The 14,302-nt window shown below is 44.1% G+C and overlaps 2 protein-coding genes across 2 annotated transcripts in view; one reads left to right on the top strand and one right to left on the bottom strand.

Moving 5' to 3' along the window:
• SMU1 (SMU1 DNA replication regulator and spliceosomal factor) overlaps positions 1 to 8,853 on the bottom strand; it is a 31,256-nt gene extending 22,403 nt beyond the window's left edge. Inside the window, exons 1-4 of the mRNA XM_050760771.1 lie at positions 8,711 to 8,853; positions 5,360 to 5,570; positions 3,519 to 3,671; positions 697 to 807 (exon numbers count right to left, since the gene is read on the bottom strand). Of these exons, the coding sequence (XP_050616728.1) occupies positions 697 to 807; positions 3,519 to 3,671; positions 5,360 to 5,570; positions 8,711 to 8,736 (501 nt within the window). The 5' untranslated portion in view covers positions 8,737 to 8,853. The remainder of the gene's footprint in view (positions 1 to 696; positions 808 to 3,518; positions 3,672 to 5,359; positions 5,571 to 8,710) is intronic.
• Positions 1 to 14,302, top strand: part of CHMP5 (charged multivesicular body protein 5) — a 297,689-nt gene that overhangs the window by 92,184 nt on the left and 191,203 nt on the right. The window lies entirely within an intron of this gene.

Raw genomic sequence — 14,302 nt, 5'->3', positions numbered from 1 at the left:
GTAAAGTAATTTGCCAAGACTATATAGCTGGTAAATGAGAAAGCCTGGATTCTAACCAGGGTGGCCATTTGTTCCAGTTTTTCCAGGACAGTTACTGTTTGCACTTGGTGTTCTGGCATAGTGATCAATAGTACTCTCAACACTATCCCAGACAGGATGATAAATTCTATGGTAACCCTAATTCTAACTGACTCCAGAGCTTGTTATTAACCACTAATCTATATTGCCTCTCCCAGGAAAGAAGGAGAGTGGAACAGCACAGTTATTGGTATAAGCAACTCTGTAGGTAGTCACCAATTCTTAAGGTGTACGATTTCTTCAGCTAAGACATAGTTTATACAAAGCAAATTAGGAAATTGTACCAGTTCACTTTTTAAATTTATTTTTATTTTTGGAGACAGGGTCTCACTCTATTATTGCCCAAGCTGGAGTACAATGGCATGATCATAGCTCACTGTCATCTCAACCTTCTGGGCTCCAGTGATCCTCCCACCTTAGCCTCCCAAGTAATTGAGACCACAGGCACACACCACCATACCCTGCTAATTTTTTTACTTTTTGTAGACAGGGTCTCACAATGTTGCTTAGGCTGGTCTCCAACTTCTAGGCTCAAGTGATTCTCCTGCCTCAGCCTCCCAAAGTGCAAGGATGACAGGTGTGAGCCACCACGCCTGGCCTCTAAAGGAATTGAATTACCTGTCCCAGCAATGCCATGAGACGAGATGGAGGCACCACACTGACTTCACCAGCTAAGGCCTGGGCAATTGCTGCTCTTCTCTTTTCTTTGCTACTTCCATCTGGGTATGCCTGAAAAAGGAGAGGATGTAGCATCATTTCCAAGAAGCAACAACAAGATATGAGTGTGCTTACTTTAAACAAACAAGCAAAAGCATACACAGAGGAAAAAGTGAAAAGAAATTACCCAGTTAAAGAAGGGATTAAACTAATTTAGTTTTTGAAAATGACTTCCCAATTCTGTCCACTTGCATTTCAAAAGTATGAGTTGGGAGAAAACTGAGGTCAGCCAATCCACACTATTATTATTTTTTCACTGAGTTCCTGGCCAAAGGACACACTGCTATTTTTCTGAAAAGAGTCCAAGTAAACCATATTAAACCGAGTTGTTTTTCCAGTTTTTCAAAAATTTGCAGAACCAAGAATTCTTTTATATTCTTTAGTAATTTCTTAAATGGCTCCCAGCACAGAAGTGCTTCACCACCTCTAAGTTAAATCCCATCCTGGTGATCTAAACTCCTTTCCTTTATCCTCATTTTTACTTTGACATTCCATTATCCAGTGCCTATTAAGTTTTTATTCCTCCTGAGAAAATACTTGCAAACTAGTAACCAGAATACGGCCGGGTGGGGTGGCTCATGCCTGTAATCCCAGCACGTTGGGGGACTGAGGCGGGCAGATCACCTGAGGTCAGGAGTTCGTGACCAGCCTGGCCAAGATGGTGAAACCCCGTCTCCACTAAATAAAAATAGAAAAACTAGCCGGGCCGTAGTGGTGGGTGCCTGTAATCTCTGCTACTCGGGAGGCTGAGGCAGGAGAATTCCTGGAACCCAGGAGGCAGAGGTTGCAGTGAGCTAAGATCGTGCCATTGCACTCTACCCGGGGCGACAACAGTAAGACTCCATCTCAGAAAAATAAATAAATAAATAAATACCCAGAACACAAGGCCAAGTGTGGTGGCTCATGACTGTCATCCCAGCACTTTGGGAGGCCGAGGCGGGTGGATCGCTTGAGGCTAAGAGTTCGAGACCAACCTGGCCAACATGGTGAAACCCTATCTCTACTGAAAATTCAAAACTTAGCTGAGTGTGGTGGCACACACCAGTAATCCCAGCTACTTGGTGGCTGAGGCACGAGAATTACTTTAACCCAGAAAGTAGAGGCTGCAGTGAGCCGAGATCATGCCACTGGACTCCAGCCTGGGTAACAGAGCTCTGTCAAAAAAAAAAAAAAAACCCAGAATATATAAGGAGCTCAAACAACTCTATAGGAAAAAAACCTGATAATCCAATGTTAAAAATGGGTGAAAGATCTGAAAAGACGTTTCTCAAAAAAAAAAAGACATACACAAGGCAAACAGGTTTATTTAAAGGTGCTCAACACAACTGATCATTAGAGAAATGCAAATCAAACTATAATGAGATATCATCTCACTCCAGTTAAAATGGCTTTTGTACAAAAAGGCAGGAAAGAACAAATGCTGGTGAGTAAGTGGAGAAAAAGGAACCCTCATACACTATTAGTGGGAAAGTAAATTAGTACAACTACTATGGAGAATAGTTTGGAGATTCCTCAAAAAACTAAACATGGAGGTACCATATGATCCAGCAATCCCACTGCTAGGTACACACCCAAAAGGAAATCAGTATATCAAAGAGGTATCTGCACTCCCATGTTTATTACATCAGTGTTCACAATAGCCAAGATTTGGAAGCAACCATTAATAGATAAATAAAGAAAATGTGGTACATGTACACAATGGAGTACCACTAGCCATATAAAAGAATGAGATCCTGTCATTTGCAACAACATGGATATAACTAGAGCTCATTATGGTAAGTGAAATAAGCCAGGCACAGAAAGACAAACTTTGCATGTTCTCATTTATTTGCAGGAACTAAAAATTAAAACATGGAGATACAGATACATGGTTATCAGAGGCTGGGAAGGGTGGAGGTGGCAGGGTAAGAAGGAAAGTGGGGATGGTTAATAGATACAAAAAAATATAAAGAATAAATAAGAAACAGCATTTGATAGCACAACAGGGTGACTATAGTCAATAATAATTGTACATTTTAAAATAACTGAAAGAATTGAATCCTTTGTAACATAAAGGATAAATGCTTGAGGTGATGGATACTCCATTTACCCTCATTATGCACTGCATGCCTATATCAAAATATCTCATGTACCCCATAAATATATATACCTACTATGTACCCCCCCAAAAATTTTTTTAATCCTTTTTCCTCCTATTTTGACAAACCTCTAGTGAAAGGCTGGGGGGTGGGCAGGAAGAATGAAACTATACAGATAATAAGGTTTTGGAAGAATAAAAGACTATCTATCATCATGCTCTACTAGTAAGCATAATCAGCTAAGAAGCAAAAACACAAGCTTCTAGGGACTAAAAAGGCTAGAATGAAACTGCATTTGTTAGGGGCAAGACACACAAATGATCAGTGAACATACCAGCAGTCAGGCAGCACTTCGGGGAGGGCTAATGTGGAAATGACATCAGAATAAAATTTTCTGTACCAACCAACACACAATCCTCTAAAATGAGGTGTGTAGAAGACTCTCAAATAATCAGAAAACTGAGTAAAATTATTCTTTTTTTAACACATGCAAATTTCAACCAACATATATAAACAGAGAAGCATCATTCTCAAAAATTAAATCAAAATCACAAAAAGTATCCAATAAAATGATTTAAAAAAAAAAAAGATGTTATTATATTTCCAAAGTTGACAAAAAGTTCCTTTACATTACCACAGTCATACCTCACGAGGATCAAAGTAAGACCTGGCCAAAAGGTTCTCCAGATGAATATATCGCTCTGGCTGTGTTTGTTTTAACATGATCATGGGATCCGTCTGTCTCAAAAGTGACCTGGCAGCACCCAATTCACGGAGCTCTATCAATTCCAGAACAACCTGAACAATTAAAAAAAAAAAAAAAAAAAACAGATGTTCCAACACATTCTCTTATTAATATTTTTCAGTAAAATATCTAACAGAGATATGGCCTGTCAAAGTGATTTCCAATGCCAGGAAGTGCCCCTTTCCCTTTTCACTAGCAATTTCAGGTGGACAACTGAAGTAATTATAAATAGTAACTTCGGCCAGGCTTGGTGGCTCATGCCTGTAATCCTAGCACTTTGGGAGTGGTTCAAGATGAGTGGATCACTTGAGGTCAGGAGTTCAAAACCAGTCTGGCCAACGTGGTGAAACCCACTCTCTACTAAAAATACAAAAAAATTAGCTGGGTGTGGTGGTATGCGCCTGTAATCCCAGCTACTTGGGAGGCTGAGGCAGGAGAATTGCTTGAACCCGAGAGGCAGAGGTTGCAGTGAGCCAAGCTCACGCTACTGCACTCTGTCTCAAAAAATTAGTAATTTTAATCCTTCAAACTCTATCTATTTTTATCTACCAATCTCCCCTCCTCTCAAGCTTCTTGCTCAGAATGTAGATGCCAAAGAAAGCTAAAAATGGGAATATCCCCATGGGCTCCAGAGAAACCTTTCTCCAGTTACCAAAATTTTATTTGGGAATTATTGAACTCATATGGATTATAAAGAAACAAACTGCCCAGACACGGCAGTTCACACCTGTAATCCCAGCATCTGGGAGACCAAGGCAGGTGGATCACTGAGGTCAGGAGTTGGAGACCAGCCTGGCCAATGTGGTGAAACCCCGTCTCTACTAAATACAAAAATTAGCCGGGTGTGGTGGTGCATGCCTGTAATCCCAGCTACTCAGGAGGCTGAGGCAGAAGAATCACTTGAACCCGGGAGATGGAGGCTGCAGTGAGCAGAGGTCGCACCACTGCACTCCAGCCTGGGCAACAGAGTGAGACTCCGTCTCAAAAAAAAAAAAAACCCAAAAACAAAAACAAAAAACCAACTTCCCTACTTTTACTTCAAATTACAATCTTATTTCCAAAAAGTCTACTCTCTGTTTTATAATCACAAATTTGTCTGATCTTTGTCCTAGGTTCTTGACTTGGAGCTTCTTGGAATTTAACCAGTGATAGGGGTATCTTTGTTACTCCTGGGCCCCTTGAATCACACCTGGGTTTGTGCAAAGGAAATGGCTCAGGATAGGTAGGAGCTAGTTACCAGAAAGACTAACTATGTGATTAGAAAGTTGAGGCTCTCTTATGCCTATAATCCCAGCTCTTTTGAAGGTCAAGGCTGGCGAACTGCTTGAGCCCAGGAGTTTGAGACCACTCTGGGTATTATGGTGAGATCCTGTCTCTACAAAAAAATGCAAAAATTAGGCAGGCGTGGTGGTGCATGCCTGTGTTCCTAGCCACTCAGGAGGCTGAGGCAGGAGGAAGGATTGATCCCGGAAATGGAGGATGCAGCAAGCTGTGATCTTGCCACAGCACTCCAGAGTGGGTAACAGAACAAGACCTAGTCTCAAAAAGAGGAATTTTAATTTGGGAAATCTTGGATTTTCTGAGAAGGGAAAAAAAATACCATGTCAAGCCTTGCCATTGTAAGTTTTATGGGCTGATGCAGCCCTACTGTGCTTGAAGGAACGCTCGCTGACGCTTTTTCGTCAGAGAGCTGGCCCACAGCAAACCAACCCACGGAGATCAGCATCTCCACCACTCTCACCTGTTCATAGAGGTCAATGAGGGTTTTGTCTGGCAATTTCAGAGACTGGATAGCCTGCAACACAGTATCCCAATGGCCACTGTTAATGTCAGCCACAAAACTCTCAATGCTGTCCACAGTATTCAGAGACACAGTAGTCTCCTCCTGCAAGGTGGCTAACGCCCGATGTAAACTGTTCTCCTTCAAGTACTGCATGATAAGGCGGATCACACTGAAAGAAAACAAATCATTCAGCTCAGGGATTCTCACTCACCAGAGGTCAAAAACAAAGCCTACCAAGCTCCTACTCAATCACCTTCCTTTATCATTTCTTTATCATGTGAGTAACATTTTCCAAAATCACACAAGCTAAATTACAAGAGGACCCCCCCAACCATAGAGACACTGGGGTTCAAGGAAGGGAAATAATTTGCCTAATGTCTCAGTCAGCTAATAAGGGAGTTGGTATCAAGGTGACTATCTTATTTCCTAATTCAGAGCCTAGTTTCCTATTCATTCCTATAATTATATTGTAGCACACTTCACTGAATTACTTTAAATGACTACACTAGTCATTGATACAAAATAATCTAAATGAGGCTAGGCATGCTGGCTCATGACTGTAATCTCAGTACTTTGGGAGGCTGAGGCAGAGAGATTGCTGGAAACCAGGAGTTTGAGACCAGATCAGGCAGCTGTGAGACTCCATCTCTACAAATTTCTTTAATTAGCCAAACATGGTAGCACGTGCCTGTAGTCCCAGCTACTTGGGATGTTGATGTGGGAGGATCCCTTGAGCCCAGGAGTTCAAGAGCAGCATGGGCAACATAAGGAGACCCCTTCTCGGCCGGGCGCGGTGGCTCAAGCCTGTAATCCCAGCACTTTGGGAGGCCGAGACGGGCGGATCACGAGGTCAGGAGATCGAGAGACGATCCCGGCTAACACGGTGAAACCCCGTCTCTACTAAAAAATACAAAAAAATCGCCGGGCGAGGTGGCGGGCGCCTGTAGTCCCAGCTACTCGGGAGGCTGAGGCAGGAGAATGGCCTAAACCCGGGAGGCGGAGCTTGCAGTGAGCTGAGATCCGGCCACTGCACTCCAGCCTGGGTGACAGAGCAAGACTCCGTCTCAAAAAAAAAAAAAAAAAAAAAAAAAAAAAAAAAAAAAAAAGGAGACCCCTTCTCTACAAAAAAAAAAAAAAAAAAAAAAAAAAAAATTAGCTAGGCATGATAGTGTGTGCTTGTGGTCCCAGCTATTTGGGAAGCTAGGGTGGGAGGATCGCTTGTATCCGTAAGGTTGAGGCTGCAGTGAGCCGTGATCATGCCACTGCACTCTAGCCTGGGAAAGAGAGCAAGACCCTGTCTCAAAAAATAAATAAAATAAAGCCTATGAGGTAAGTTTACTTCCCAATTTACAGATGAGAATTTGATCAGATAATAGAGATAGTAAGTGGAAAAATCAGGACTCAAACTGGCAGTGTGGCTCTTGAGCATATATTCCTGAGAAGAAAGCAAACACCCTCTTCTTTTTTTTTTTTTTTTGAGAAAGGGTCTCACGCCCATTCACTCAGGCTGGAAAGAATGGTGGCGGGATCATGGCTCACTGCAGCCTCGACTTCCTGGGATCAAGTGATCCTCTCACCTCAGCCTCCCGAGTAGCTGAGACCACAGGCACGCACCACCACACTGGCTAATTGTTGTATTTGTAGAAACGTGGTTTTGCCATGTTGACCATGCTGTCTCAAACTCCTGGGCTCAAGTGATCCACCCGTCTCAGCTTCCCAAAGTGTTGGGATTACAGGTGTGAGCCACCGCACCTGGCCCCTCTTCTTAAAAACAACTATAAAAGAGAACTGATTGCTGCTACTGTAAGTATCTTTTTCTCTCATGGACCCTTTATGAGGTATGCAGGTCTCCAGACTTAGACCCCTGTTATTCTGGTATGATACTATCTTCCTTAGCACATTTCCATTGACTTCCATTTTACACTCCCAAAATAAGTCATCTCTCTCCTCAAACACCTCACATTTGACACAGACAAAATCAAATTCCCTACCTTCAAACACGAATGAATGCATAATGAGTTAAAAGCTTTGAAGACAGTCTGGGATTTGAATCAAAGTTATGTGACCTTGGACAAGTTGGTTAACATCATTTCAGTATTTGCCGAATGTATAAACCTCCCTTCCTCCTATGAAGTCTCAAAAGCCGGGCGTGGTGGTTCATGCCTGTAATGCCAGCACTTTGGGAGGCCGAGGCGGGCGGATCATCTGAGGTCGGGAGTTCGAGACCAGTCTGACCAACATGGAGAAACTCCGTCTCTACTAAAAATACAAAATTAGCCAGGCGTGGTGGCACATGCCTGTAATTCCAGCTACTAGGGAGGCTGAGGCAGGAGAATCGCTTGAACCCGGGAGGCAGAGATTGCAGTGAGCCGAGATCACGCCATTGCACTCCAGCCTGGGAAACAAGAGCGAAACTCCATCTCAAAATAAAAAAAGTCAAGTCTCCAAAAAAGGTCCTCTCCCTCCCTTACACTCAGAACACAACAGTTATGTCTGTTAATTTAATTATTATTAAGTATTGGCAAGGACAGGTGGAGGATGGAGTTCTGGAAAAGCACACTAAAGTCTTCTTTAGTCACTACTTCTCATTCCCTATTCCCTGAAAATTTTTCTTTCTAGCCCAGTCTCCAGAGTCTGCCTCTCCTTTGCGGTTACAGAGAGCTCACAGACAAACCAAAATTCAGTGCCAGATCAGGCCTGAGACTTGTTCATTCATTCCAAAAGCTAGTTGTTCATCCATTCCAAAAGCAATTAACTCTTCCTCTAAGGTACGCAAGACACTGAGACCACAAGGAAAAGGAGCTCCTAGGCACCGACAAAGCTAGTTTGGGGTGAGGTTATCAAACAGTGACAACAATGAGTGATAAATGCTAGGCAGAGGAAAGCAAAGGGGCCGTATGTGCACAGAGACAATAAATCACATTGCATAAGCTCGACAGGGAGAGAAGCAAGGCTTAAAAGAGACCTATCCCCGTGTGCAGATTCAATTAGACTGGAGTCCAGAGTGGATCCTTAATTTGGTCAATCACAGCGCGTCAGCAGTCGGCCAAGGACAGAACTCTGGTCTGCAAGGTGTGTTTTCCCCACCCCATGCCACCTCCCTCGAGGCTTTGGGCTTCTCGTCTGAGAGCTGCTACTTTCCTGTGGGCCCACCTCCGAGATAGCCAGATCCAAGATGCTTCTTTGGGGGCAAGGAAATGGCCCTCCATTCCCTAGCCTCTCGGATGCCTTCCCCCGAGTATCTTCCGCCCCACACCCTTAACCTCTGGGCCCCCGGCACGGCGGGAACATCTCCACCGCAGGACTCACTCCGAAGATTCGATTTCGATCGACATAGCTGTATTTCTCCCGGAGCAGGCCCCAGTTCTTCTTCAAGGCCGGTCGCACAACACACCAACGACACCTCCGGCGGACGCCTAACGTCACTTCCGCTTGGGTCGGCATCTGGCGCCCGCCCTGGAGATAGAGTGAACAAAAAGAAGGCGAGGTGCGCGTAGGGGCGGGGCCCTCAGGGGCTGTCAGAGGCGGAGTTTATGCCTCTGCCCCAGAGAAATAAGCTCCAGGAGGAAGACTGTTTAAAAGTAGGCCAGGGTGGCTCAAGCCTGTAATCCCAGCACTTTGGGAGGCCGAGACGGGCGGATTACGAGGTCAGGAGATCGAGACCATCGTGGCTAACACGGTGAAACCCCGTGTCTACTAAAAAAATACAAAAAACTAGCCGGGCGAGGTGGCGGCGCCTGTAGTCCCAGCTACTCGGGAGGCTGAGGCAGGAGAATGGCGTAAATCAGGGAGGCGGAGCTTGCAGTGAGCTGAGATTCGGCCACTGCACTCCAGCCTGGGCGACAGAGACTCCGTCTCAAAAAAAAAAAAAAAAAAAAAAAAAAAAAGGTAGGCCAGGGCCGGGCGCGGTGGCTCAAGCTTGTAATCCCAACACTTTGGAAGGCCGAGGCAGGCGATCACCTGACGTCGGGAGTTCGAGACCAGCCTGACCAACATGGAGAAACCCCCGTCTGTACTAAAAATACAAACTTAGCCGGGCGTAGTGGCGCATGGCTGCAATCCCTACTCAGGAGGCTGAGGCAGGAGAATCGCTTGAACCCAGGAGGCAGAGGTTGCAGTAAGCCGAGATCGCGCCATTGCACTCCAGCCTAGAAAACAAGAACTCAACGTCTCAAAAAAAAAAAAAAAAAAAAAAAAGCTCTGGGCGTCATACAGCTCACAAATGAGCTGAACAAGAAAAGCGCTGGGGTGGAGCGCAGTGGCTCACGTCTGTACTCCCAGCGCGCGCTTTGGGAGGGAGGCCGAGGCAGGGTGGATTACCTGAGGTCAGGAGTTCGAGACCAGCCAGGGCAACATGGTGAAACCCTGTCTCTACTAAAAATACAAAAAATTAGCCAGGCTTGGTGGCGGGGGCGCCTGTAATCTCAGCTACTCGGGAGGCTGTGGCAGGAGAATCGTTTCAACTCGACAGGTGAAGGTTGCAGTGAGCCGAGATTGCACCATTGCACTCCAGCCTGGGCGAGGAGAGCAAAACTCCGTCTCGGAAGAAAAAAAGAAAAGTAGTGGTGATCAGATTCTAGTAAGAAAAGCGGGGAAAAAAAAAAAAAAAGGAAAGAAAAAGCACTGGTTTGGAAAGGTCGCTCTTTTTTTTTTTTTTTTTTTTTTTTGAGATGGAATCTAAATCTCGCACCGTTGCCCGGGCTGGAGAGCACAACAGTGGTGCGATCTCAGCTCACTGCAATCTCTGCCTCCCGGGTTCAGGATATTCACTTGCCTCAGCCTCCAGAGTACCTGGGATTACAGGCTTCTTGCCACCATGCCCGGCTCATTTTTTGTATTTTTAGTAGAGATGGGGTTTCGCTATGTTGGTCAGGCTGTTCTTGAACTCCTGACTTCGTGATCCGCCCGCCTTGGCCTCCCAAAGTGCTGGGATTACAGGTGTGAGTCACTGTGCCCGGCCAATGTTGCTTTCATTTGATGTAGTTAGTTGATTCGATTTCAGATAAGGCTGAATATGCAATACCTGATTGGGATATTAATACATTCGAAACCAACATAACACTAGCCAAAATTTATAGGAAGAGTTACTTGAGGGTTTTGGTTGGTTGGTTGGTTTTGCGTTTGTTGGAATCAAGGACTCGCTTTGTTGCCCAGGCTGGAGTGCAGTGGCTCAATCATGGCACACTGCAGTCTCAACCCCTCCGGCTCAAGCAATCCTCCCACCTCAGCCACCCAAAGTGCTGGGATTACAGGCATAAACCACCACTCCCCGTCACGGGACTTTAGGTCAAATACATTATTACGTTTGTAGTGACAAATGAAATGAGAGATATCAGTGAACTTCATACATAAAACCTATTTTTAAATATTTTATTACCATTGTATATAAATTGTAAAAATTATTTGCAGCACAGTAGTAATAAATCTGGCCAGGCGCGGTGGCTCATGCCTGTAATCCCAGCACTTTGGGAGGCCGAGGAGGGTGGATCACCTAAGTTCAGGAGTTGGAAACCAGCCTGGCCAACATGGTGAAACCCCATCTCTACTAAAAATACAAAAATTTGCTGGGCAGATTGTTGCACACCTGTAATCCCAGCTACTCGGGAAGCTGAGGCAGGAGAATCCCTTGAACCTGGGAGGTAAGAGGTTGCAGTGAGGCGAGATTGAACCACTGCACTCCACCCTGGGTGATCGAGTGAGACTCCGACTCAAAAAATAATAAATAAATAAATAAATAAATAAAATCTATGTTCTGAAATTACACATTGAAATGATGTATTTGGAGATTTCCTGATGGCTTTCAGTCTTATCTGGTTCTATCCCTAAAGGTCTGCCACACAACTTGTCCAAAGCCTCTTAAATACTGCTTCTTTTTTCAAATCATCCTCTATTTCCCATCAATTCTTGAAGGACATGGTCTCCAAGGTCTCAAATGTTTTAGAGTCTCCATGCTTGCCTTGACATGTGGTGAGATATCAAGATGGGTTATATGATTTATGAGAACTCCTTCACTATTCTATCCCATGACACCACAAATGTATTATAACCTCTTCCTTGAAAAGAAGACCTAGCTCATCACAGCAATAGTATATGTCCTCATTTTCTCTATCTAGTACATGTCATGTTACTCTTTCTTAAATTCAAGTTACTTCTCTATTTTGTTGACACAAATAAATCTCTATGATTACTTAACATCAGGTTTTATTCTAATATCCATCACACCTCTGCCTTCATTTTGAATGGAATGGCTTCTCTTCTTATGGCTCCTATTACATCCAAGCTTGTTCATTATTTATAGATGTGAACATCTTATTGCTTAATTATATCTTTTGTGGTAACACCCTAGGATTTCGATATTGAAATACATATTACTGTATTTTATAACTAAGTTATTTTTATTTTTCCTATATATTTAGCATTATATTGATTTTTTTGATTATTGCTGGCATTGCAAACCCTCCTCATTCATGTTTATTCTGTAATAAGAAAGTGGAATATGACATTTTTGTTACCATGTATAATGAAATTACAATCTTTACCTAGTTGGGGAGGGTTTTTTTCCTTCCCTGCACTGGTTGCTTATGTAAGTCTTCTATATTCCAACAATCTATCCATTTCCATGCTTTTCCCATACGCAAAAGTATAGCTTTTGTCACCTTGCTGATCTCTTGTTCACAAGTTGATAAATTTTGCCAATTCCTAAAGATCAATTTGCATAGGAAATTTTGTTTTTAACATTAGACAAATGAGGTCTCTCACATCTCTCCATCCATATATAAATAAAGAAACAAGTAGGCACACACATAGACAACTTCTAAACTCTAAACCAGGCAGTTGTATTTACCAAGAATCTTTCCACCGCATACTCAGAGGCTGGATCACAACCTCCTAGACCAAATTACTAGTGAACAAAAGTAACCCAGAGGGAAATCCGGTCTCCAGATCCACCCCGCTTTGCGGTAAATGGGCCCCCTCCCGTAAGTGCACGTATCAGCAATCTATCTCTTGAATCCAGCAGAGGGCAGGACAGTCACAGAAAAACTACCATTGTAAACCTGGCCTCCAAATGTCTAACTGGTTAAGGAAAAGAGATGGAGGGGAGAGAGATTCTTGGTCCTGTGGGTAAAGGAAGTACTGTAGAAGGGCAAGTCAATATTTGAGTGCCAAAATGGGGAAAGGTTGGTTTTATTTTCTATTAAACTAGACCAGTTTCATCTAACATGATATAATAAGGCAAAGCAGAGAAAAAAATCACATAATTCTATGTGCTCTTTGCAGGACATGAATTTTAAGTTATGAGAGTTAAATGAGTTAATACATACAAAACACTTACAACAGTGCCTGGCATGTAGTGAGCACCAAGTAAGAGTTTGTTTTTGTTGTTGTTGTTGTTGTTGTAGAGACAGCGTCTTGCTATGTTTCCCAGACTGGTCTTGAACTTCTGGCCTCAAGCCATCCTCCTTCCTCGGCTTCCCAAAGTGCTGGGATTATAGGTGTGAGCCATCGCACCTGACCTATTATTATACATTAAGATGTCAAAGCCCTTCTATTATTTACGTTTCTTACTACAATAAGAAAATAAATACTGTAAGTCAAAATAAAGTCTAAAACTGGTCCGTTTTGGAGTGAGGAACTCCTCTCTTTAGTGTGATACTGCTCTCACAGATGGGCTTGTACCCTGCTCATGCTCCACCAGCTGGAAGCTGGCTGGTCTCCACTAGTCCACTTTGTCTTGACCCCTGAAATCTCTGTCCATGTCTCACTGGCCAGTTCAGCCTCTGTGACACAAAGCTGCGATGGTGTGTGTAGCCAGCATCTCCTTTCTTTGCACAGAAAGGGTTTCTCCCTCAAGGCTGGAGCTCAAATGGGAGGCCTCTTTCCCACATCATGACTTGTTAGCACTTGTGGTTCCAGAGGCTTCCCTTAGCACACCTTTGATCTGGGATCTGTACAAACAGAATCCACAGGGCCAGGCCACAAGAGCACCAGCAGCTACCTGTACTTTCCACACAGGGAAAGTACTTTCCCACTGTTGTCCTTTTTTTAAAATGGCATCTCTCATCTCCCTACTCAGACTGCCTTTCTACTTTCCAGGGACTCTGGGGCACAGAATAAGTCCTTAACTTGTATGCCTGGGATGCTTGATCTTTCTTTCACAAGACAGAGGGGAGGATTCCAGCCTCCTTCCCCATTTTATCCCTACCCTTAGAGCCATCTGGGATTCTCCATACTCTAATTGCAATGGACGATTTTGGGGGTGTCTGGCAAGCTCACAGTTCCCCTTTCTTCCTTCCTATCATGTAGAGTGGGAAGAGAAGTACTTTGATGAAATGTGGCTGTCCGCGACCCCACCCTGTGGTCACTAGAGATACACACACAGGAACAGGTAAGAAATACACATATAGGCATGTGCACATACACAGGTAAGAAATGCATATACAGAAACACGTAAAATAATGCAACAGACATGGAATCTTTGACACACACAAAGACAAACACGCACCCACAATCCTGTGGCTTAAGGAAGTAAGATTTTCCCCCGGGTATTGTTTTTCTTGTTGACTCTGGTCACTGTGGTGCCCACGTGGCACATCCACAGTTCTTAGAAAAAGAACAGAAACACGAAGCCTCTCCCAAGTTAGAAACAAAGGCCCTGGCACAGCCCAGCCCTGGCTCACCAGTCCAGGATGTCTGTCCTACCTTTGTCTCCCTGGAACTGTAGTTCTGGCTCAAATGGTGCCCCGGGGGATCTCAGCCAAAAAGAACAGAGCCTGCCCAGGCACTGAGTGTCACTGGGCCAGCTGGCCCAGACCAAACATTCAAGCTCTGATGCTCAGAGCCCCCACCGTCTGCAACCCAAGCATCTCTTTCCCAGACAGGCCAGCCTTACCTCATGTAGCA

Source organism: Macaca thibetana, chromosome 15, assembly GCF_024542745.1.
Source record: "Macaca thibetana thibetana isolate TM-01 chromosome 15, ASM2454274v1, whole genome shotgun sequence".
NCBI classification, from domain to species: Eukaryota; Metazoa; Chordata; class Mammalia; order Primates; family Cercopithecidae; genus Macaca; species Macaca thibetana.
Note: the sequence above shows the minus strand (reverse complement) of the source record. Positions and strands in the feature narration are given on the sequence as shown.